Source organism: Plecotus auritus, assembly GCF_963455305.1.
Source record: "Plecotus auritus genome assembly, chromosome: 9".
Lineage (NCBI taxonomy): Eukaryota > Metazoa > Chordata > Mammalia > Chiroptera > Vespertilionidae > Plecotus > Plecotus auritus.
Window position 1 is genome coordinate 138,730,575 of NC_137783.1, and position 23,280 is coordinate 138,753,854.

Genomic DNA, 23,280 nt, shown 5'->3' on the forward strand with positions numbered 1-23,280 from the left:
AAAAATGATAAGAATTACCCATCTCCTCCTGGACCTGTAAGCCAGCAGCTCTGGTGGGCGTGTGGCAGTGGAGGGAAGACTGCGAGAGTCCTACCCTAGTTCCCAACCCTGGCTAGCCCCACATTGGCTCACGATGTTGCATGGAGAACAGGCCAAGTGAAGTGAACTAATGCTCAGCCATGGAGACCCCTTTGTCTTCCCAAACTGGTGGGAACTCAGGCACTCTGTCTTGCCTCCCTTGGCCACCTGGGCCTTTCCCAGTATTAGCCTGAACAAGACAAACCACCCAATGAGGCTTCTTTTGCTCCAGACACCTCGGTGCCACGGACAGATATTCTCCTGTTTGAGTGTGAGGCATCCCTCAACATGTCCCTCCCAATCATTGCAAAAACAACACGAACTGGGGCTGCTTCCCTTCAGGCTGCCAGGCGTGCACCCTCTGCCTAACTGGACTCCGGGACTCGCTTGGGGCCATGTGGCATCACCTCTAAATGGGACCTATTGTCTCAAACTTGTTCCACAGGTGCATTTCCTGCCCTCTGGGAATTAATGACTTTGAGCACTTAATGAAGGGCAGGGGTGGCAGAGCCAGCGAGCAGGTTCCCAGGGACTCTGCAGGATGAGGCGCCTTATGTCTAGATGTGGAAAGTGCCAGGGAACTTCTGACACTCCTGGGGTGCAAAACCAGCTAATCCACAAGCTGTGTGACCTGCCCAGGGCCAGGCTGCCAGGACCAGGCCAAAGGATAAGGAGTCTTCTCTCCAGGTGGGCTCTGGAGGACAAGGAGGTGATAGTCAATATCCCTCCACTGGGAGGAAGCGGCTCCCAGACAAATTCGGCACACATGCCATGAGCTGTCTGCACTCAGTCTTTCCACACCTCCCCCCAGTTCCTTACCAGGGTCTCAGTCAAAGCCCTGTTACAGGCACAGGAGGGTGACATCTGGTGTGCTGGGAAGGGGGCAAGCGGGAGGGGGCACAGACTTATTAGACCACCCCTTAGGCCAATAAAATCTGAATGGTAAGGAAAGAGGAAAAGCCAGATACTCTGGGGTTAGGGCGGGGCCTATACCTCCTCTTCTGGGAGGGGGTTGATAGTTCCCAGCAAGGACAAGTGAGGTGGAATGGAGCTGGGGGAGAATCATGACTCCGCTTTGTGTCTTACTGGGCCATAAAAGGGGAGAGGGAAAACTGCTCCTAGATTCCAGGAGGGTGAAGCCTGTTGTGCGTGGGCTTTAAGGAAAAACCTCTTAAAGAACATGCCAAAGAGGCTGCCGTTCAGAGACTGTGCTACCTGACAGCACGCTGCCCAGGCACCCTCACTACCCTCCCAAGCCCACAGCAGAGTGCTAATTGATTACTGAACTTTACTAGTGAGCCAAGATCCGAATGCAGACTTTTCAACAAGGCTTCAGCAGCCACCACCAATCTATGTTATCTTGGATGCTTCCTTCTAGCCACCGTCTATTCACTTATCACCCCTCAGCCCCGAGATTTGAGGTGTGTATGGGAGGGGAGGGCATCAGGATGGGGAAAATGCAGAAGGTGGGCACCCAGTGAGAAGCAAGAGCCAGGTTAAGAATGAGCACGGAGCCCTGGCTGGGTGGCTCAGGTGGTTGGAGCACTGTCCCATACACTGAAATATTGCAGGTTAAATTCCTGGTCAGAACACATGCCTAGGTTTTGGGTTTGGTCCCGGTTGGGGTACATAACAGGAAGCAACTGATTGATGTTTTTCTCTCAAGTAGATGGTTTTCTCTCTCTCTGTCTCTAAAAAAGTCAATAGAAACATATCAGGTGAGGGGGAAGAAAAAAAAAAGAGTACGGAGCCTGGGGAAAAGATGGAGGGTTGGTTTTAGCTGGGGCACTGGGGACTTTTACCTGAGACTGGCAATCAGTAAAGGTGGCATGACCAATTAAACATCATTAAAGGGGCAGTGCCCAGGGCAGGTGCACTGTTCCAAATGTTTGCCCTGGCTTCCTCCAAGCAAAGCAAAGGGAGGGAGGTCAGCCCCAATGGGCATCTGATTCTCTGGGCTCCCAGGCCTGTCAGGGAAAAATCTTTCTTCCATTGCCCTCCCCTTGACTCTACTGGGTTTTCCAAATAAATTCACTTCTGAATGCCCCACTGCCCCAACAGGAGACAGTCCTTACATGCTTCCAGAGGCCTTTCGATTTTCTTCTCATTAAGCATTCTATTGGATCACTTAGCATCCCCAGAGTGATGTAATACTGTGGTTTGCAAACTTGGTAGCACATCAGAAACACTTGGGGAGCTGTAAAGGCCCCACCTCCAGTCACACACGCCAAGGATAAGATCTAGGAATCAGTATTTCCTAAAGCTCCTGGGTCACTGTGTCGTTCTATTTGGGAACCTGTATAGAGAAAGGGATGTGGGTTTTAGAATCAGACTAGAGTTCAAACTCTATTTCTGCCTCTTACTTGCTATGTGACCCTGGGCAAACTACTTGTATTTTTGAACCCGTGTTTTTCTCATCTATAAAAACGGAGAACACACACCTATCCTGCTTATTTTAGACAATTATGTAAAGGTACTTGTTGGTTTTCTTGCTTCTTGTTCTTCCTCTTGAATGTGCCTGAGGTTCATCCCTCCATCCACACACCTGTGCCCTTCAGTAGGGGCAGAGCAACGGATTGGAATAGCCCAACTCTTGGTACCCTGTGGGCAGGGACAGGAAGCCTCTGGCGGAGCCCCTCCCTCCCCCTCTGAAGCCTGTGTGAACATTGTAGGCTACATCCTGCAGAGCTGGGTGTAAACTGTTCCATCTTGCAGGTTTGTGGGTGACAAAACAGAGGTACTGGAAGCTGTGCTCCCTTTCCCGCTTTATATGACATTGAAGCCCGCGTGGCTTCCTAAGAGCCCACGGAGCTCCATCTGTCAGTGTGAGGCTCCAGATCTGTGAGTGTGCTTGGCGACACACTGTAGGTGCAAAGAGCAGGGCCCTGGCTAGGGTAGGGCAGGCAGAGGGCATAGGTCAGCACTACCGGGACGCCAACCCGCCCGACAGGAGGAAACTGCCCATGTTACTGGTGGTAAAGTCTACCCTGGGAAGGGACAGGGTAAAGCTCAGAGGGCCCAAATGCCACGAAGCCTGGGCAACTGAAGAAAAGTGAGGAGAGGCCTTGAGCAGACTCCAAGTGGTCAGAGTCCAGTATGAGTTGGCTCTGGGGTCCTTAGCTGATTGGCTGCAAGCTCCTCAGCCACTGGAGGGCAGGGGGCAGTCAGGAGCAAGTCCAGGGAGCCAGGTGGGGTATGCATGGGGCTCCACCTTCCCTCATCTTACCCCAGGGCTGCACTGGCAGGAAGCGGCTCCCAGACAAATTCGGCACACATGCCATGAGCTGTCTGCACTCAGTCTTTCCACACCTCCCCCCAGTTCCTTACCAGGGTCTCGGTCAAAGCCCTGTTACAGGCACAGGAGGGTGACATCTGGTGTGCTGGGAAGGGGGCAAGCGGGAGGGGGCACAGACTCCAGCCTGCAGCCCACCTCATCCCTTTCCCAGCAAAGGAAGGCCTGAGAGGGAGGGGAAGAGGCGCCGACTGTCTCCCTGAGATAGAGTTTGGGGTCTCCTGGCTAATGAAGAGCACGGTAGAACAGGTGGCCGGCCAGGCACCACCAACCCCAAGGAGAGGCTTAAGATGTTGAGAGATTAACTCCGGGACCGGTGTTCCGGGACAGCCCTGTGTCCTGGCAGTATCAGCGAGGCCATGCCCTGCAGATGTCATGCGGTGGTGGGCAAGCGGGCACTGCCCACTGAGTTCCAGAGGGCGGCCAGACGCCACCTCGCGCGGCCAGGAGACTCGGAGGGGCCGGTTCTATCAGCGCCTGGAAGGGGTGGCCAGTCCTGGGGCCCTACCTGCTGGTGCAGGGGTTGAGGTGATTGGGTCCTCCAGCTGGACAGGTGGAAGCTGACCCTGCCTTGGCACCTCAGCCCCAGAGGAGGCGCGCTAAGTGGCCGGTGCCAGGGAAGGATCCCCACTCGGTGCCGGAGCCAAGACGCCAGGGGGTATCCCCTGCGCGGAGCCAACTCCAGGACAGCCCAGCCCGCGCCGCCGGTGCCGGGAGACCTCCGCGCAGTATCAGTACCGAGTGGCCGAGGAACGCCTCCCGGTGCCAGGCGCGGGGTCCGCCCGAAGCCGCAGTGCCCTCCCGATGCCGCCCGCTCACCTGTGCCCGAAGAGCCGCAGCCCCGGGAAGCGCCGCTTGCTGAGGCGCCGCGGCGTCCTGTCCGGCTCGGGGCCGGCGTCGCGCTCGGAGCCGCTGGACGAGGCGGAGGCCGACTCGGAGCCGCTGCTCCCGGCCTCGGGGCTGCCGTCCCGCGGCTCCATCGGCCTTAGCCCCGGCCCGCGGCGGGCCCGCAGGAGACGTCCATGCCGGGCCGGCGGCCGGGGCTCAACACGCCGGCTCGGCGCCGCCCGCCCGGGCCATGGCGCGCGCCCGCTCTGCCCGCCCCGCGCCGCGCGCCCCCGCGCCCCACGCCCAGGTGCCCGGGAAGCGGCCGCCGCTCCAGGAAGTGCCGCCGGCCGGGGCCGCAGGACCCCGCATAGCTGGCCAGGCTGTTGCCTGCCCGCCGCCGGACACGCCCCCTCGGGTGCGCGGCGGCACCCACCGGCAGCGCCCTCTGCTGGCCGCCGGCTGCCGGCCGCTCAGCAAACCTCCTGGCCTCCCAGAGGGGGTGGGGCCCAGGGGGCGTGGTGATTGAGTCCCCGCCCCCAAACCCTTGCCTGGTCCGCCCAGATCCCACAGAATCTCTGGCCTGACACAGCCGCACGGAATAGACACCGCTCTCGCCCACCCAGTGCCCGCTCACAGTCACTCATACAATCTCCACTCTTACCCCTTTGGCTTTCCCAAATCACACCCACGAGAATAAAAAGTCACACAGAACCAACATGCCTCTCACACTATGTGCACTCATTACTCTAACGCTTCCCACCCAGGCCTCTTACACTCAGAAATGTATACCAGCAATGTATACTTACTCCAAAGTGACCCTTGCATACACCAACAAAGAACGTACACGTTTCTCATACAAATTCTTCTTTCCTCAGCTATTCAGTTGGTTCTAACCCTTTTACATACTTCTAACAAATAGCATTTTCCCAACACAATATCCAACCAAACCTGTTGATCTCTTACATTACAGGAATCACCTGCACACCCATAAATACATACACATAAGGACCACACTCGTTCACCAACATACACACCCACACAGAACATGCACACCTTTCTCTTATGCACAAACACCTCCCAGGACAACGGCTACAAGTTGCCACGTGCCTCTTGCACACACAGCACCCACCAGAAATAGACCTCTCAGACTCACACAAGCACACCCCAAGGATAGCAGAGGGTGTCCCTTCTAAAGATGAGGAAAGCAATTGGAACCAGAGCCATCGCCTGTGGTGGCACAGCCAGCACACATGCCTGGGAATCAGCAGCTCGGGCAGCTCTGAGAGCCTCTACAGGGCTGACCAAGGGAGGCTAGGAAGCTGGAGAGCATGGTCTTCTTCCTCCCAAACCCTGCCACCCAGATGCCCACATCAGCTGCCCGCTGTTTCTGTTCACACTCCCCTCTGCAAAGCCACATCCTGTGTCACCTTCACTTTTACCCTCTCCTCTGGAGGTCTGGCAGCCCATTTTCCAGACTTAGGCAGCCACATATAGCCAATGCTGGGGGCTGCCTGTGGTTTTGAGAAAGAGCCAGCATCCAGAAGCTCAGAACATTCTTCCAGCTTCCTTACAGTTTCCTGTGGGCCAGCAGCAGGTGCCAGGATGGCCAGGAGGGCAGTGAAATCCCCAGGTGGACCAAATGCTGTCCTTCTGGGGTGCGTGGGCCCCTTTAAAACTTTCCCAATGTTCTGACACCTAGCTCTGAGGGAGGAGACCAGAGGCAGCTGAAGACCCCACTGAGTGTGCACAAGGCCTTTCAGCATACAATGCCCCATTTCTGTTGCTGCTCCTCTTCCCAGTTCCCCCGACTGTTATTGCCTGTGAACTCAGCCCTCCACCACACTGCCCCCCAGCAATTCAACATCAGAGTTCCCCTCATCCTGCCAAGAACCCCGTTTGCTTTTTTTCTGAGTCTCTGCAGAGTTGCTGGACTGCGGGTGGGTAACCCCGCTTCTGCCACAATCCCCCATCCCAGATAAAAGATTCAGAGAGGGCTGGAGGTGCCCATTCCCGGGCCACCCTGAGTACCTACTGTGTCTGGGGGGTCTCAGCTGGGATCTGTGGCACGTCCCAGGAGCGGTAGCGCCACATCTGCCTCAGTGCCCCCAGGCGCTCCCCTTCTTCTGTCCCCAGCGCCTCCGCGGGGCCCAGAGCTGTGGCCTCATCGCAGCCTCCCGGGTACTGTGGCCGGCCCAGTACGCTCATCCTGCCGGCGACTCTCTTCCTCTTTTGGCACTTCCTGACCGGGGGCCCTGTGAGAGACCAGCTGACTGCCCCAGCCAGAGGACCAGAGTCCTCTTAGGCGCCTGCCTTCCGCTGGCTGGGGCAGGAGGCTAGCTGGGAAGAGAGCTGAACGGGAGAGCCAGAGGCAGGTGAGGACAAGCCCAGCGCAGCAGCCAGGAGACAGCCCAATAGTCAGAGGCTGCTAGGCAGCCACCAGGCCTGCCCAGGCTGGGATCCGAACTTAAGCCTCAGCCTCAGCCTGGCCTTCCTCTCCACTTAACCTCTCCCATCTTTACCTCTTGGTCCTGCTGAGGTCTCCATTTCATCACAACTACCGGGTATGTTGGAGGGTGGTGCCCAGCCCACACACAGCTCTCTCTCCTTAACGCCTCTGTGAGCATCACACCATCTACCAAGGGTCAGGCGCCTGGGACAGTGGCAGAGTAGAAAGAGGAACCAGAATGGAGCTAGAAGATGTGGACTCATGTCCTGTTTCTACCTCTTACCAGCTGTGCGACCTGGGTCAGGCCAGAGAGGTTTGCCTTTTGGAGTCACCTTAAACCTTTCTGGAATAAGGTAGGAAGTGAACAGGTGAACCGATGAATACATGTGTCAGGGAGCTTTTTTGAGCCTCAGTTTTTACATCTTTAAAATGGAAGGAGGGCAGTAGTAAGAATTGAACTCATGGCATTTTACGAGGATGAAATAAGCGGTGAAAGGGTTTAAATGAATTCATTCAATAAATATTTACTGAGTGCCTTCTATGCATCAGGCACTGTATCAGACTACATAGCACTGAGCAAAGAAGCAGGGATCTAACTCGTAGAGCTTAGATTCTAGTGGAACAAATAATCAATATGTAAAATCATATCAGGCAATGGGATGTGCTTAGAAGAAAATGAAGCCAAAACGAAGGGGGAAGAGAATGACGATTGTGTGTGTGTGGGGGGGGGGGGGAGCGGGGGGGGGGGAGTATTGCCACTTAGGTAGGTGGATTGGGAAAGCCTCTCTGAGGAGGTGACACTTGAACACAGACCTGAATGAATCAAGAGCAAACAAGGTGATTATCCAGGAAGAGAGCATTCTAGGTGGAGGGAACAGCAAGAGCAAAGGCCCTGAGGAAGGAATGTACCTGATGTGTTTGAAGAATAGCAAAGAGGCCTCACTGTGCTGGACTTTGAGGCCATCATGAAGATTCGATAAATACGTAGAGAGGCATATACTCACTCTTTATTATCAGGGTTTTTTCTAGGATGGAAATTGTATCTTCCTCTAGCACCCTCTAATCACACTGCTCTATAATTAGTTTTTGTTTTTGTTTTTGTTTTTTAGCTCTATATATGTTTGTTACCCCAGGAAAGCTGTAAATTTCTCGAAGACAGAAACGGTGTCAGTTCAGTTCAGTTCAATAAACATTTGCGCTCCAGAACCTACAGACACAGAAATGCACACGATGCCATCCCAGCCCTTAGAAACCTCTACCTGGTAAGGTAACCACCTTTGTGTCCCTCATGACCGGAACACAGTATTTCTCAATAAACCTTTGTTTAACAAATCAAGCCATGCCATGAATAATTAGTACTCAGCAATGATAAATCAATAGATAATGATTCTGCTACGCTTCTGTGCCAGAAACCCGTGGATCCTTGTAATGACCCTATAAGGTAGATCCTGTTATTTTTCTTTTACAGATGGGAAAACTGAGGTACAGAATTGCTAAATTCATTTGTCTAAGATCACCTAACTGGTAACTGGTAGAAATAAGACTCTGTGCCCTTAAATAAAGACATCCAATTGCTCCTGTAGAATTGGGGACACGGCCAGGTGATGCCCCTGAGGCGTGGCACCCCTTTTCCAATAGCTCTCTCTTTCAGCCCGTCATCTCTGTATGCAGTGGCTCATCAGACACTCTGCCAGCCAGGCCAAGGACTATTCTGGAAGAAGACTGTTGCAGGGCCCTGTGCTCCCTCCCAGGGATTCTGCAAGTAGCTTGAGCAGTTAAACAGAGGAAATGGGGCTGGGCTTGTTTTCCATCTCAGCTTCTGGCAGCTCTGGAGCAAGCAGCAGAGAGCAGGAAATGTGGCCCCGGAGGGGAAGCGGGCAGGCTGGAGGCTCTGAGAGGCACGGCAGTCCTGATTGTGGGACCAGGGTCCTCTTGGGCTTGAATTCCTTGAAGCTGTCAATACTTTCCAGGTAGGGAGGGGAGGACAAGGCTGGAAGGGACAGGTGCACAGGGCTGGGGAGGATGCCCTTGGCAGTTCCTAGGACAACATGTGCCAGCGCTGGGGAGCTGGAGACCCCTCAGAATCCATTCAGATACGCACAGGAAGAGGAATCTGGGTAAGAAAATTATTCTGGGCTTTGTTGAGGCCCCAGAGGGTGAGGTGTTCTACTTTCTGTGACCTGGATGATTAAGTTGGAGCTGGGGAAAAGAAATGTACTAGGGCACAAACACTCAACCCATGATCTGGACAGCCTCTGCTCTCAAAACCAGCCAAGCCAGCCTCCTTGGCCTGACCTTCGGGGGCTCCTTATGTTCTGGTTCCTTTTTTTTTTTTTTTTTTTTTTTGCCTCTTTTCCAGGCTTTCCCTGTGGATATTTTCTCTCAGCTCACACCATGCTGGTGCCTATCTCACAGTAGGTGCTCAATAAACATTTCTTCCCTCTTTTTTCACACTTTCTTTAACATGCCACCTTCACCCCTGCTATTCCATTCTGCCTATGCTGCTCTCTTTGCCTTTTCTACCCGTAATGTTTGGCCAATCAAAAATATCCATCTTTCAAAACCCCAGCCCAAGAAGCAAAAGTGAAAGGTGAAAAGAGCCCCAGATCAGAGCCCATTGGTTCAAACTCCAGCCCGTGCTGTGTGACTCTGGGCAAGTCACTTAACATCTCTGGGTTGGATGATGAACCAGATGTTATTTAAGATCCTATTTAATTCTGACAGTTTTATTTGAATCACTTTCCTTGATCTGCAGGTTTTCACTCATTCATTTGTTTGACAGTATTTTATAAATACCTACTAAGAGTCAAATGCTGCTGCAGAGCCAACACTCCCACCCCACTGATTTATCTCTGACACTCACATTTGTTCCCAACAATATTTCTATATCGTGACCTTTGGTGCACGTTAATCTTGTCTCCTTACAGGATTCTTGAACCTTATGTTGCTCCTAGCTCTGTACTGGAGGCAAGTATGTGCTCAACGACTTCCTATGGAAGTTGAAATGAGCTGAATATAGGTGTCTTAACAAGCTGAGCAGAGGGAGGGGGATTGGCTTCTTGTTTGCATGAGTGGCTGTGGTGAGACATGGGGGAGTTTTTTCATCTCAGTCCCTCCCCAGCAGCTCAGCCTGTGATCCAAGTACCTGCTGAAGCCCTTGGAAGCAATCCCAAGCCCAAGAGCACCTGCTGGTCGCCAGCCCTCTATCCCCCCACAGAAGAGACAGAGGTACCTGAATTGGACTGCAGGTGCTGCTAGCTAATGACAGATGGGAATTTGATTAGGCTCCTTCTGCGCAGCCTCGTTAAAGTCATAAGCAGGAGGAAATGTGGAGGAGGGGCTTGGGACCCTCTCCCCCTGGGGCAAGAGAGCCATGGGAGTTCAGCAGTGGGAGATGGACCCTCTAATAACCATGATCTCGCTTGGAACTTGTCCTTTGGCTCCTCCCAAGTCCCCAGGCTGGAAGTGAGAGGAGTCTGGGGGGGCTCTCCCCTCGCTCTGGCTCATCTGCCCTCAAGGGCTTCCTCTGACCCCATCCTGGTCCGTAGCACCAAGCCCCCCAGGACAGAATCAGCTGGCCTCCTGCCCTCCAAACCTCCCACCCCCAGCTGTTGGCTCTCAAACCCTGAGTGCATGCAGAATCGCCTTTCAGCTGCCATGCCCTCTGTCCCATTATCCCTCCCAGGAATATGTGCACTTAGTACAGAGGCAAAAGGAAAGCTCATTAAGGATGCAAGTCCAGACCCTTGAAAGCCTGACAGAGTGAAAAGAGCTTTGAAGTGAAATCCATTTGAGTCTGGATCCTGGCTCTACCAGTTACTGGCTGTGTGACCTGAGCACATTACGTAACTTCTCTGAGGCTTAGTTTCTCATCTGTAAGATGCTGTTCAGTGGCCCTCAAAACCCCACCTATTTATGCACCCTGCTTAGTCTTTCTTCCCCAAACATCTGTAGGCCACGAGCATCTGTAGGTCAAGCACAGTGGAGCCCAGCAGAAGCCATGTTTAGTCCCAGTGCCTTCCCACACCTTTTTGTGTGTCTTTGAAGAGAGGTCTCCCTCAGCCTGTGCTAACCCTTGTCTTTGGGAACTGGACCCTTGACAGGCTCCTCTGAGCATTCTCCTCTGAAATTGTACCAACTGAGGCAAAAATAAGACTTCAACCCAGGCTTCCGGCTGCCTGGCTTAAGGGCCGAGTTCTCAGCAGCACATCAGAGAACCTGTTCAAATGCCTTTGCTTGAGCTCTTCGAATGCTTTTGGTCCTCCCAGCTGCCCTCCAAATGCCCAGATGGCTTGTGCTTGCCCTTGTGTGGGTGGTGGGGAGCATGAGCTGCTTGGGGACACACAGGATAGGATAAGACCTTCTCTGGGATCCCAATCCCTGCACTGCTGCCTTCAGGACGAGCCTGGCCGCACTTCCAGCCACTGCCTGCCTTGGCCTTTGACTCACTTGTCAGCAAGAACCTCAGGTCCCAGTGGGGAAGAAGGAGTTCCGGACTAGGCCTGGGCCCTGCCCTTCCCAAAGGAAGGAAAATGGATAGACCCTCGGCTTCCGGCTTCCTCTGGCTGGGGGCCTCCTCCTCCCGCTCCACCTCAGCTCTCGCCCCGGTTTTTGCATTTTTAATCCAGGACAGAATGTGATCTCTTGCAGCTCCTTGCTTTATCCTGTTGCTATTTAAATTACAAATCGGCCCCATCTCCCTGTCACTCTTGGGTTATTTTTAGCTTCTGGTAAATAGCAGCAGGGAAAGTTGGATCAGGTGCCCCTCCCTGGAGGAGCTGTGTACCCAACGCAGCGTGCCTGCAGCAGGGGGCACTCTCCCCTGCCAGTTGTCACCCCCAGTTGCATCCCCCCGCCAGCTCCTCCGTGGGGGTGGAAGAGACAGGGAGAGGACGGAAGGCATGCACACAGGCTCAGACCCTGCTCTTCGACTCTGTTCAGCTCTGCCACCCCACCTTTCACCACTCAGGGCCAATCTCCTTCAGGGGCCTTCCTGCACCCCCAGACCCACAAGGAGGTCCATCTCTGGGGGGAGGGGAGAGGTGCAAAAGATCTGGTAACTTGGGTCCCAGCCCTGCTATGAGTCAGGAGTTTGACATCACTTATCTTCCTAATCTCCGCAGCCACCCTTTTGTGCAGGTATTAGTGTCCCGGTTTTCCATATGAGGAAACAGGGTCAAAGGTAAAAGTGGCTTAATCAGCTAGGAAGGGCAGGGCTGGAATTTGAACCCAGGTCTCTCTGACCTTGAAGGCTGCAAGCGTGTGTATTGCACTTTCTCTCTCAGTAAAATGCATGTCCTTTGCCTAACGCCCAGATTGATCTCAACACCCACTATCTTTCCCATGGATGTTTTCCCTGTCCCCTCTACTGGATCAGAAGTTGACAAACTATGCCCCATGGACCATATCCAGCCTGCTGCCTGTTTTTGTAGGGCCATGAGCTAATTTGCACAATTGTAAATGGTTGGAAAAAAGCAAAAGGATATTATTTGATACAGTGGCAGTGATACGAAATTTAAAGTTCAGTGTCTATAAATAAAGTCTTGCTGGAACCCAGCCATGCTCCTTCATTTAAGTATTGTCCATGGCTGCTTAAGCGTGTCGCCTACAATGGCAGAGCAGAGTGACAGGGAGTTGTATCACCTGCAAAGCCTAAAATATTTACTGTCTGGCCCTGTACTCAAGGGAAGGGACCATGTCCCATACTTCCATTTCAGACAGTGCCTGGCCCAGGGAGAATTCCAGACAGAGGTGCTGGCCCTCCTTCAAGGTCCTGCTGGGGCCACAATAGCATCCAGCACCGGGACGCCCCCTGCCAGCCACACCGAAATGTTTCAGCTCACATTTTACCCTTTCTCTTGCCTCAGCTTCTTCACAGGTGAAACTGGTGGTTTTCAAATCTGCTTGGTTATCAGAATTACCTGGGAGAGGTTTTTAAAGTCGAGATGCCCAGGCCCAACCCTAGACTACCTATATCAGGATCTCCAGGGATGGGGCGTTAGAGATTATTTGAAAAGAAATCCCCCAGATGATCTGGTTTGGGAACCACTGGGCTTAGCTCCAAGTCCAAGCTCTGCATCTTCTGACTGGTCCTTTCCAGACCAAACTCAGTGTTCCTGGCACCCCTCTGGCTTTTTCCAGGCTGGACACCACTCTCCAATGGTCTCTTGAGCCCAACCCTGATACTTTGAATATGTTCTTACTGATTTTTAGAGAGAGAGGAAGGAAGGAGGATAGAAAGATAGAAACATCAATTGGCTGCCTCCTGCACGCCCCCTACTGGGGATTGAGCCCGTAACCAGAGCAAGTGCCCTGATGGGGAATTGAACTAGTGACCTCTTGGTTCAGGGGATGATGCTCAACCACCAAACCACATCGTCAGGGCAAACCAACCCTGATACTTTAGAACTTCCTCAAATGTATGGGAGATACTTTTCCTCACACTCAGATGCAGATGTAAGATGCTTCCCCCCCCCCCCCCCCTCCCGCCCAAGAGTTCCTACTGGCACAAATCTTTCCATCCACATAAAGCAGCTGCTAGGGTTGGGGGTGAAGAAAACCTGTTTTCCAGAAACACCCACATCCCTAAAAGCTTCTACTCCAAGCCCCCGTCCTCACCTACGTCCTCAGCTACGTCAGAGGCAGCCAGGCCTCAATTCTGCTTCCACTTCCACCCCTCGCCTCCCTCAGATTTTTTTGCCCCTGCATTTCTGTCCAAGAGCCTTTTCTCTCTGTGAAGGGCTTTCAACTGCTTTTTTTAGCAACTCACAGCGGGGTGGAGGTTCCGCTGTGAGCCAGAGCTGCATGGAACTGTGGCAAGCGGAGGATGTGAAGAGGGCTACTGTGGGCCTGCGCTCTTGCCAGCCCTGGGCGGCCTGTGCGAGGAAGAGCTTGCACCCGTCATCAGGCCACTCAGAGCGCAGCCTCATGGGAGGGCTTAGCCAGAAAGCACAGCTCGTTCCCTGGGCCTGGAAAGGTTTTGACAGCTCTGAGCTGCTGTCTCCTTCACAGGCCTTCTTCTGTCCTCTCCCCAGGGGCTTCTCTTTGCCTTGATGCCTTGTCTGGCTCTGGTCCTGAGACTGGGCTCCCGGCCTAACCCTGGTGTGAAGAGGTGCCTTGCCTGATCTGTCCCGGGGTGACGGCTGGAGCCTGTCCTTGTGCTATCTTCTGCAGACCTCACACAGGTGACTCAGAGGTCTCTGGATCCCTGTACAGCCACAGAGGAGTCACAGCTGGTTACCCTGCCTTCTGAGTGATTAGAGGCTCAAATTTGGGCTGTGGAAGGGCCTCCATTCAGGAAGCAGCCACCCTGGGAGAATCACAGCCCTTGTCGCTGCCTCCCTGTGTGTGTGTGTGTGTGTGTCCTTTTCCATCTTGGCTCTTTAATTTTTCTTTGCTCCCTATCCTCTAAGCTTCTACCCCACTCTGGCCTCCTTTCCAGCTTTAGATGCTGTTTGTCCCTGACCCACAACCAAGGAAAATCCTGGAGTCCCTCCCTATGTCAGAGGTGAAGAACTGAGGCCCAGAGAGATACTGTCTAGCTCAAGGACACACAGTAAGTCGCTGGCAGAAATGAGAATTCAAGCCAGGTCTCCTGATTCCCAGACTAATATTTCTTCCAGGATTCTACATTCTAAGCCCTGCTCCCTGTCAGTCACCTCTGTACTCGCTCCTCCCCCAGGGAACTTTCAAGGGATCTTCTATCTGCAGCCAGAAGGCATGAGCAGATAATGCCCTCCTCTCGGCATGGTGTTCTGGGAGAACTTGGTAATGGAGCTCAATGTGCCTCTGACTCCTTATGTACCTCCCAAAGTGAAGGTAGGACCCATGGGAAACGAACCCATTTCCCATTATTCTGTGCATCTCACTTCATGATGGTGAAGTCTCCTCCTCTTCCCTCCCATCCTCTCCCAAGTGATGGAAGCTTGAGGGCTTCAGAGCCATTAAGAATAGGGGGGCCCTTCAAGATCCCAGGGTTGGGCTGGTTTTATGAAACATCTTCCCAGAAACCCCAGGGAGAAGCCAGGCAGCCTCAGACACACCCCGAGTCCTTATTCCTGTAAACAGACAGGCAAGGTCTCCTCTCTAACCAGGCTGATGGCTTCAAGGACTGCAAGTGCCTCAATGTCCCCGCGGGACCCTCCAGAGGAGGTCCCTCTGGGCCAGGAATTATACAGGCGCAGCAAGTACCAGTTGAGGCTGTGGTCTGAGAGAGGAGGAGGAAGGCAAGGGCTGCCTCTGCCCTGCCTCCACCCCCTCCATAGGTCCCCTCCCTACGGAAGGAACTGACCTACCCTGTTTGAGGGGCAGCCCAGCCCAGCTGATTCCTCCAGGGAAGCCCTGGGCAGAGGGGCCAGGACCAGGGAGGCTGGGAGTCTTATTAAGACAGTGTCAGGGTGTGTGTGTGAGATTCCGTCTGTCACAGAGGATACAAATGAGGGCTGCTGGGCAAAGGGGTCCAGGAGGGGGTTCCTTCCCCATGCCTAGGCCCCAGGGTTTTAGCCGTGGTGGCAGGGAGCATCCCGGTCCCTTCCACAAGGCTCTGCCCAGCACAGGGTCAGCACACAGAAAAGCCCCGGCAAGAACTATGGAATGAATAAGGTCCCTCTTCCCCGCAGGGAGGCAGGGAGTGTCTCCCTGCTCTCCCCAGCAGACAGAGGTTTGTAAGGACCATGTCTGGGTTACGGCTCCCTTCACTGTCCAGGGCAGTGCCTGGCATCAGTACGGCACAGTTGGCACCAGCAATCCCACGTTGAATGCCTAGGCTGGCTTTCACGGTTCATATAGAGAAGGGGTCCCAGAGGCTCCCCTCTCTCCTGCCCCGGGAGGGCAGAGACTCCTAGCTAGTCATTTCTCAGTTCTCCGCATCAGGCAAGCAGCTGGCGCACAATGAATGGCGCCTTAAAAGGAGGTGGTCCCAGGCCCGCGCTCCCCGCTACCCCCATTCTCCTTACCTGTAAGACACCTGCTTTCGTAGGTGCATCTGGCGGAACTGCTCCTCCACCGCGGGCCCAGTGGCCATGCCCTGGGGGCCCTCGGGCCACAGCTGCGAGGCCTCGGCCTCCTCCCCCCGCCGGCAGCGCCGCCGCACCACCTCCGCCTCCGCTGCCCGGCCGCCGCTCGCCCCGTCCCCGCGGGGCCCTCCGCCTCCCGGCCCCTCGGCCATCCCGCGGCTGCCCTCTTCCCGCGGCTCCTGCGGCCTTTCGGGGTCCCTGCTAAAGTTCAGTCTCCCTGTCTGCTGGGCCCGGGGGCGCGAGGCGGGAGGGAGGGGACGCCGGGTCCCTCGCGTCCCTCTCGACGCCGGGCTCAGACGCCGGGGCCGCGAGCTGCCGAGCGCTGCGCCTGGGAGCGGCGGCTGGGCTCCTCCTGTGCCCGCTGTGGTGTGTGTGGGGGTTTGTCCTCGGTGGGTGTCGGGGTGCTGAGTCGTGCGTGCTGGGGCGTCCCCCGGACGGCTGAGCCAGAGCCTGGGAGGAGCGGGAGCCCGGGCGCAGCGGGAGCCGGGGCGGCGAGCGCGCTCCTGCAGCCGCCACCGCGGCCACGCACCGAGTGTCACCTTAGAGACACCGCGGGCCCCGGGGTCCGGGCCGGGGAGGCGCCGCTCCGCCCAGCCCGCCGGGCTCGGGGCGCGGAAGGAGCGAGCCGGACCCAGCGGCGGTGGGGTACAAACACCGAGGCCAGGGGTGCGGAGCGCCCTCCAGAGCCCACTCCTGCCGCCCCCCCCCCCCCCCCGCCCCGCTCCCGGATTCCGCTGCTTGGCAGCTGCCAATCACTTCCCGCCCGTCACTCAGCGGCGGTGGTGCCCTCCCCGCCCCCCTCGCATCCCGCGCTTTCCGGCCTCGGCATTCGCCGCTGCAGCGGGCAGGTGGAGAGGCCGGGGGCGGTGCAGGAGCCGGCTTAACCCCCTCTGCGCCACGGGAATTTAGAGGCCCAATTAGATTTGGGGAAGGGGCAAAGCAAGAGGAACACACTCAGGGATAGATCTGATTGCCGGCAACACTGGCTTTAGGCCTAGCGCTCCTTCTTCCTGAAGCTGACTTTGGATCTAGCATCTCCTGTCCCCCTGCAGTGTTTAATGGCTCCCCTCGCCTATGCTTTAGCCCTGCATTCAAGGCCTGCCTTGATCTTCCCACATCCTGCCCTCCGCTTCCATCCATTTCCTTCCACGTGTCTGTGCTCCTTATTCTGGGAACTGGTATCAGGCCTTTACGGCGTTGTTCAGGCTGCCCCTCCATCTGAAATCTTCGGTTGATGATGTACTTCAAAATCTGAGAGTCTTGCTTCAACACCTCCTTCTCTTCCAGGAAGTCTCCCGGAATGGCTCTTGCTGAATCTTCCTCCCAGCCCCCATTGTCTTCTGCACCAGGTGTTTAGTCTAGTTTGTGCCTTCTCTTTCCCCCCTGACTGTGGCAGGAAGGTGGGAAGGGCCAGATGAACAAAGGTAGAGAATGGGTTACATAGGAGGAAAGCTGTGCTGCTCAGGGCTCCTCCAACTCTCACCAGCTCTGCAATGGCTGTCCTGCTCTGTGCCATGGCCTGGAGTCTGCCCTTCTCTATCCCACCCATGGAAATCCTATCCAGCGTCAAGGCCCACCTCAAGTGCCACATCCTCCATGAACCTCTCCCTAAAACACTACAGATGCTGTCTCCCTCCTTCAGCCCCATAACTATTTCCTGGGCCTCTCTCTGGGCACCCCCTTCGCACTCTGACAACATCCAACATCTCATTTGATTCTCACCACAGCCCTGGCAGTGGATGTAATCTCTTCTTCCATGCTACGGATGAGGACACTGGGTTATCATTCAAGTGATTTATTTGCTCAAGATGGCTCAGGCAGTGGATGGTGGAGCCAGGATTCAAAGCCAGGTCTTCTGGCCCCAGAACTCAGACCCTTTTCCACTTCCCCATGAATTTGCCTGTTTCCCTCATCTGTAAACTCCCAAAGGGCAGGAAGATGCCTGCTTTGGCTTTGCCTCCCACCTCTCTCCAGGTCCAGCAATCCTGCTGTGGATGAATGGAATAAATGGAATTGCATTAAACTTCTTGGCCACAGGGGGCTTTCTTCCCTAATGCCGAGTTCTAAAGAAGCCCTGAGGAAGGGTGGGAGGTGGGGGGGGGGGGGGGGCAGGGCACTCTGATGCCCCGCCTTCTGGTTGCTGCCCTTGGGGTCGCCCTTGGGATTGCTAATTTCCAATCAGCCTGGCCCAGGTAGCCTTCTACACCATGAATTATGGTAGTGCTGGCTGGGTTTAACATTCCCTCACCAGCTGCCTAGCTGCTGGGTTTCCAGGTTGGTGTTTTGTTCAGTTCTTCCCTGCTGAGCCCTCCCCACTCAGTCCTTTTAAAAGTGAAGCTTCTCCCCTCTGTCTTCACACCTCCCCCATTTAGGACCAGCTGCTAACTGCATTATTTTTTTGCTGTAGCTCTGCCCTCTTCCCAAGAATCCTAGGGAAAAATGAAGGCCCCCGCCCCTGACCAGCCTGACCACCTTCTGCCTCTCCTAGCTGCAGCTTGCTCCTCAGAACACCTCCAGCCCATTGTCTCTGTGCTCAGAAAATAATAGCTAATGCCTTTTGAATGCTTACTGCATAACTGACCTTGTGCTAAGAGCTCTACGTGCAAGCTTTCAGTTACCTCTCACAGCAATTTGTTTTTTTTAATCCTCACCCGAGGACATGCTTAGATAGAGGGAGAGTGGGGGGGAGAGAGAGAGAGAGAGAGAGAGAGAGAGAGAGAGAGAGAGAGAGAGAGAGAGAAACATTGCTCCAAGCAACCGAGCCACTCCCTTTGGCTGGGCCTTCACTGCAATTTTATGAGGGTGGGTACTATTTTCCGGATGAGAAGGCTGAGGCTTCACGAGGTTAGGTAACTGGCCAAGGTCACACAATAAAGTGCAGCAACGACATCAGTGCTCATGCTCTTCACTGACACTCTGATGACAAAGCACCTCAGGCTTCTTTGGAGGCCAGTTCTCAGCCTGTCTCCCCACCTCCCCGTGACCCGAGGGGCACCTTTTACCTACATCAGATAGATGCCCAGTTTGGCCTCTGGAATTGGAACCTTGCCCTGGCCCATCCCAGTGCCAGGCATTGCCCACAGCTTCTCTGCCTGCTTCCAGAGCTTTGCTTTCCAGGTGTAACAAAGGGTTTGTTGTGGCAAAGCTGAGCAGAAGGACTGGCACCGTGAAAGCCATCACATGTGTGACAAAGCCGGCTGCCAGAAGTGACAACGGAGCGCAAAGGCTGTAACTCTAACACTGGGGTGCATTAGGGACCCGCCCCCTCAGGGACAGTGACACCGGCCCCCGAGGAGGTGGAGGGTCAACAGGTGCTTGTGTGAGTGGATTAACCTTGCATCCTAGCCTAGGCGGGGAAGACTGTCTTGGATGGACAGCATAGGGTGGTGAATGCAGATGACCACGCTTTGGCCAGCTCACTAAATCCTGGGCTCTCTCGGGTAGTTGCTCTAGGAAGTCCCAATGTTCTTGGAAGATGTGCAAGAATAAAAATCTGGGCTGGGGGAAGGGCATCTGGAGGAGAGAGGAAAGGGTGCTGGGTGAGAACTGGAGAACTGGAGGGACAGTATGAGCTCTGAAGCCAAACAGACCTGTGTTCAAATGCCAACCTTGCCACTTACTTGCTGCATGACCTTGGTCAAGTCATTTCACCTCTCTGAACCCCAGTTTTGTCATCTGTAAAAATGCCAGCTCTTAGGATTATTTTGATTCCTAATTGGGACATGTAAAATCATCAGTTCAGTGCCTGACATACGAGAATTAGTCAATAATGGGAGGATGGGGGAATAAGATATCATTAGCCAGGTCTTATTTGTGCTCTAATGTTAGCAAAGTGCCATGCACATAAGGGACACTCCTTAAATATTTATTAAATGAATGAATGAATGGTGAGGGGGGGTCACACCAGAAGTCAATTTCATTTTCCATTTCTCTGAGTGACAATTTCAAACTTTCCCCTTGCCCCCCAATTCAACTCCCATGCTAACCCTCCCCATTGCCCCATCCTCAAACTTCACAGCCATGGGGAGGAGGCTCCCTCACTTCCCTGTCTCCCACATTCTTCACTCAAGGAATACCATCCCTTTCTCTCCAGGCTTCTAAGGTTGAAGGTGGAGTTCTTTTAAAATTATGTGTTTTTGCCAAAACCGGTTTGGCTCAGTGGGTAGAGCGTCAGCCTGTGGACTGAAAGGTCTCAGGTTCGATTCTGGTCAAGGGCATGTACCTTGGTTGTGGGCACATCCCCCGTAGGGGGTGTGCAGGAGGCAGCTGATCGATGTTTCTCTCTCATCAATGTTTCTAGCTCTCTATCCCTCTCCCTTCCTCTCTGTAAAAAAAAAAAATTAATAAAATATATAAAAAAATAAATAAAATTATGTGTTTTTTTAATTGATTTCGGAGCAGGGAGAGGGAGAGAGAGATGGAAATATCAATGATGAGAGAGATTCATTGATTGGATGCCTCCTGCAAGCTCCACAATGCAACCTGGGCATGTGCCCTGACCAGGTATTGAACCTGTGACCTCTTGGTTCATAGGCCTAGCTCAACCACTGAGCCACACTGGCTGGGCAAAGGTGGAGTTCTTTACCTGCTTCCTGGACCCCTTCTCCACAACTCTCATCCATCATTTTCCCTCTCTTTTGGCTCTTTATCTTCTGGAAAGAGCCATGGTCAACTCTCTCCCGTCTAAGAGAATAGCCCCAAACTGCTCTTGATCTCACCTACACCCCCTCTAGTTACCACCTTCTATTCCTTCACAGCTAAGCACCCTGCAAGCGTTCACCGACACCCTCCTCTCCCATCCTCCCCATCTTCATGCCAGTTCCTCTTGTTCTCACTTTCACCCAAATCCTCTCACTTCTGCCCCAGCTTCCCCCAACAGGGCTCCAACCAAGGTTACTGGCAACCTTCTCGTCAAAGAGAAAGGACACTCTGTATTCTTCTCATCTTTCCCAGCCTCTCAGATGGCATCTGACACCTCTGAGCATGGCCCCTGGAAGCTCTCCTCCACCAGTTTCTGGGGCACTCCCCTCTCCTGGTTTTTCCCTTTCTCCGCCCTTTCCTTCTCAGCCTTCTTGTTCACTCCTCTTCCTTCAGTGTCTCTCAATGTCCATCTTCCCCGCGCTCCTCCCCATATCCCTTCCCCATATGCAGACCCAGACTTTAACATACGGTACCACCTGGATGTGGACAATTTCCCAATCTCCACCTTGGGGCGCTTTTCCCCAAGCCCTAGGCTTACCTGTTAATGTGACCATCCACAGGCAACTCAAATGCAAGATGTGTTAAAATGAGTTCTCCTTTCTCTCCAAACCTGCTCTTCCTCCTGCATTCTCTGTCTTTTTTTTTTTTATTGTTTAAAGTACTACATATAGTAGTACATATATCTCCTTCCCCCCCCCCATTGACCTTCCCCCAGCCTTCCCTACCCCCTGTCGCATGCCCTCATCCCCCCTCCCCCCAGTGTCTTGTGTCCATTGGTTGTGCTTATATGCATGCATACAAGTCCTTTGGTTGATCTCTTTCCCCCACTCCCCACACTCCCCAGCCTTACCGCTGTAATTTGACAGTCTGTTCGGTGCTTTACTGCCTCTGTATCTATCTTTTTGTTCATCAGGTTATATGCATTCTCTGTCTTGATGAATGGACTCATTATCCACCCAGGCCTTCAAGTCAGACACCTAAAGGTCACCCCAGGCTCCATCCTCTCTTTTGCACCTCACAGCCAATTGGATGTCAATGCCTGTTGATAATTCCTTCTAATTATCTTCAGAATCTGTCTCATTCTCACTATAACCCCTGCAGAGTCCCAGGACAGGGCAATCTGATTATCTTACTCTCTGGCTCAAAAGCATTCAGTGGTTCCCCATTACCTTCAGGGTAAAGTATTCTTTCGTTAGAAAGGGCCATACTTTTTATCAGGGCCAGGACTAGGGTGAAGCAAATTCGGAGTCTGGGGTACAAGTGCTTCCTTAAATTTCACATCCTCATGGCCCCCTTTTCTCACCCCAGCCCTGGCCCTACTTTTCACGGCTCTATGCCTATGCACTTGACATTCTCTCCACCCCCAAACACTCCTATCTCTTCTCTACCTTACCAGCTCCTACTCATCCCTTAAGACTTAGTTCAGGGCCAATTCCTCTGAGTTGCCTTCCCTGACCCACCAAATCTGAATTACAGGACATTATTCCGTGTCCCCTTCACATCCTGTACACCCCTCCATCACACTGGCCCTGATGGCTGGTTTACTCCCCAGCCTCCATCCCAGCCTGGGGCCTTCCAGGGCAGTTTGTTGAATGACTAATGGAATTGATGAATCAATCTGGAAAGGTGCATGCTAAGAGTTATTGTTAATAATAATAATAATAATAATAATGGCTTGGGCCCAGAGCCCAGCCTTTAATGGCCTTGCTGTAAAAGCCTGCATGTTCTAGCAGTTAAAACTGATGTCCAGCTACAGGCAGCGAGGGCCCCATCAAGTGGTCAAGATGAGGCTGTGAGAGGAAGGGGCATAGAGGATGAGGCCTGATGGCCATTTCTGAGGGTCCATGACAGTAGGCACTCAATACTTGCAGTTCCCATCCCTAAAGGCCAATTTGCCTCTCTCAGCTTTGGTCCTCAGTACTAGGAGATAGCTGGTGCCTCGGGGTGGGGCAATTGCAACAGAACTCTTTGAGCTTCTAGTTTGAATTCTGCATCTGGCTGGAAGAGGGAACCCGATAGAAATGCCTTCTCAACAACCCCACCGCCAGTCTCCCTCCCCCCAACAGAATATAAAATAAATTTACCTTCTCACTTCCTGACCCCCCAGTCCTACCTCCCCCTCCCCCCAATGAAAGGCACAAAGTCAGGAATTGATGCTGCATCTTTTTTTTTTTTTTTACTTTTGCCTTCTTAAAGCATATGCTGAGCGGGTGGATGAAGCAATTTGGCAATTAAAAAGGCCCAGCGGCTTGGGCAGCGGCATGGAGAGGCCGGGTGAGGGCGGGGAGGGGAACCCTCGCTCCCTGGCCAAGGGACAGCAAAGCCCGCACTAATTTCATAAAATATAAAACAAGGGAGGGTGAAGGTAGGAGGGAGACTTGTAAAATACAATATCTTAGGGGACTGGCAATAATAAAAAATAAGGTTCATTATTTACAAACAATTTCTGTTCTTGGTCTCTGTACAGTAGGGGTGAGGGGAGCGTGTGTGTGTGTCGGCATGTTGACGTGTGTGTTTGTGTGTGTATGGGGGCCAGGGGGCAGAGAGGGCAGTGGTCGTGTTGGTCATTATGAGGAAGGAGAGGGGTAGCCCAGTGAGTGGTTTATCTGAGGACAGACGGTTGTGGAGGGAGGGTGAAATCCGAGTGGTTGGCCCAAGGGAACAGTCCAAATGTGGGGGGAGAGGAGAGGCCCCAGTTGAGATCTGGGGCAAAGAAGGGCTGGGGAGAAGTGGAACCCTTTCTCCTGGGATGGCACCCCAGGGGGCAGGGGTACAAGCCGGATCCGGGTTAGCGAGCAAGACAATCCCTCTTCAGGGATGCCAGGGGGTACGCGTCCTGGGTCCTGGGTCTTGGTATGGCCTAGGAGAGCTTGATGGTGGTGTTTGGGCCCAGATCCCTGGAGAGAGAAGAAAAATCAGAG

General features: G+C 53.8%; 2 protein-coding genes across 8 annotated transcripts in view; both read right to left on the minus strand.

Moving 5' to 3' along the window:
• Positions 1-16,343, minus strand: part of DGKZ (diacylglycerol kinase zeta) — a 42,425-nt gene extending 26,082 nt beyond the window's left edge. For 2 of the 7 annotated variants that reach the window (XM_080642406.1, XM_080642401.1), the window contains exon 1: positions 15,599-15,950. In XM_080642406.1, the coding sequence (XP_080498532.1) occupies positions 15,599-15,810 (212 nt within the window). In that variant the 5' untranslated portion in view covers positions 15,811-15,950. Of the gene's footprint in view, positions 1-4,189; positions 4,524-6,230; positions 6,414-15,598 lie in introns of those variants that run through there. The other 5 variants (XM_080642409.1, XM_080642407.1, XM_080642408.1 and 2 more) reach the window with 5 other exon arrangements.
• A 6,200-nt stretch (positions 16,344-22,543) lies between these two features.
• The window catches only part of CREB3L1 (cAMP responsive element binding protein 3 like 1), a 36,470-nt gene continuing 35,733 nt past the window's right edge, over positions 22,544-23,280 (minus strand). The window contains exon 12 of the mRNA XM_080640812.1: positions 22,544-23,256. Within this exon, the coding sequence (XP_080496938.1) occupies positions 23,220-23,256 (37 nt within the window). The 3' untranslated portion in view covers positions 22,544-23,219. The remainder of the gene's footprint in view (positions 23,257-23,280) is intronic.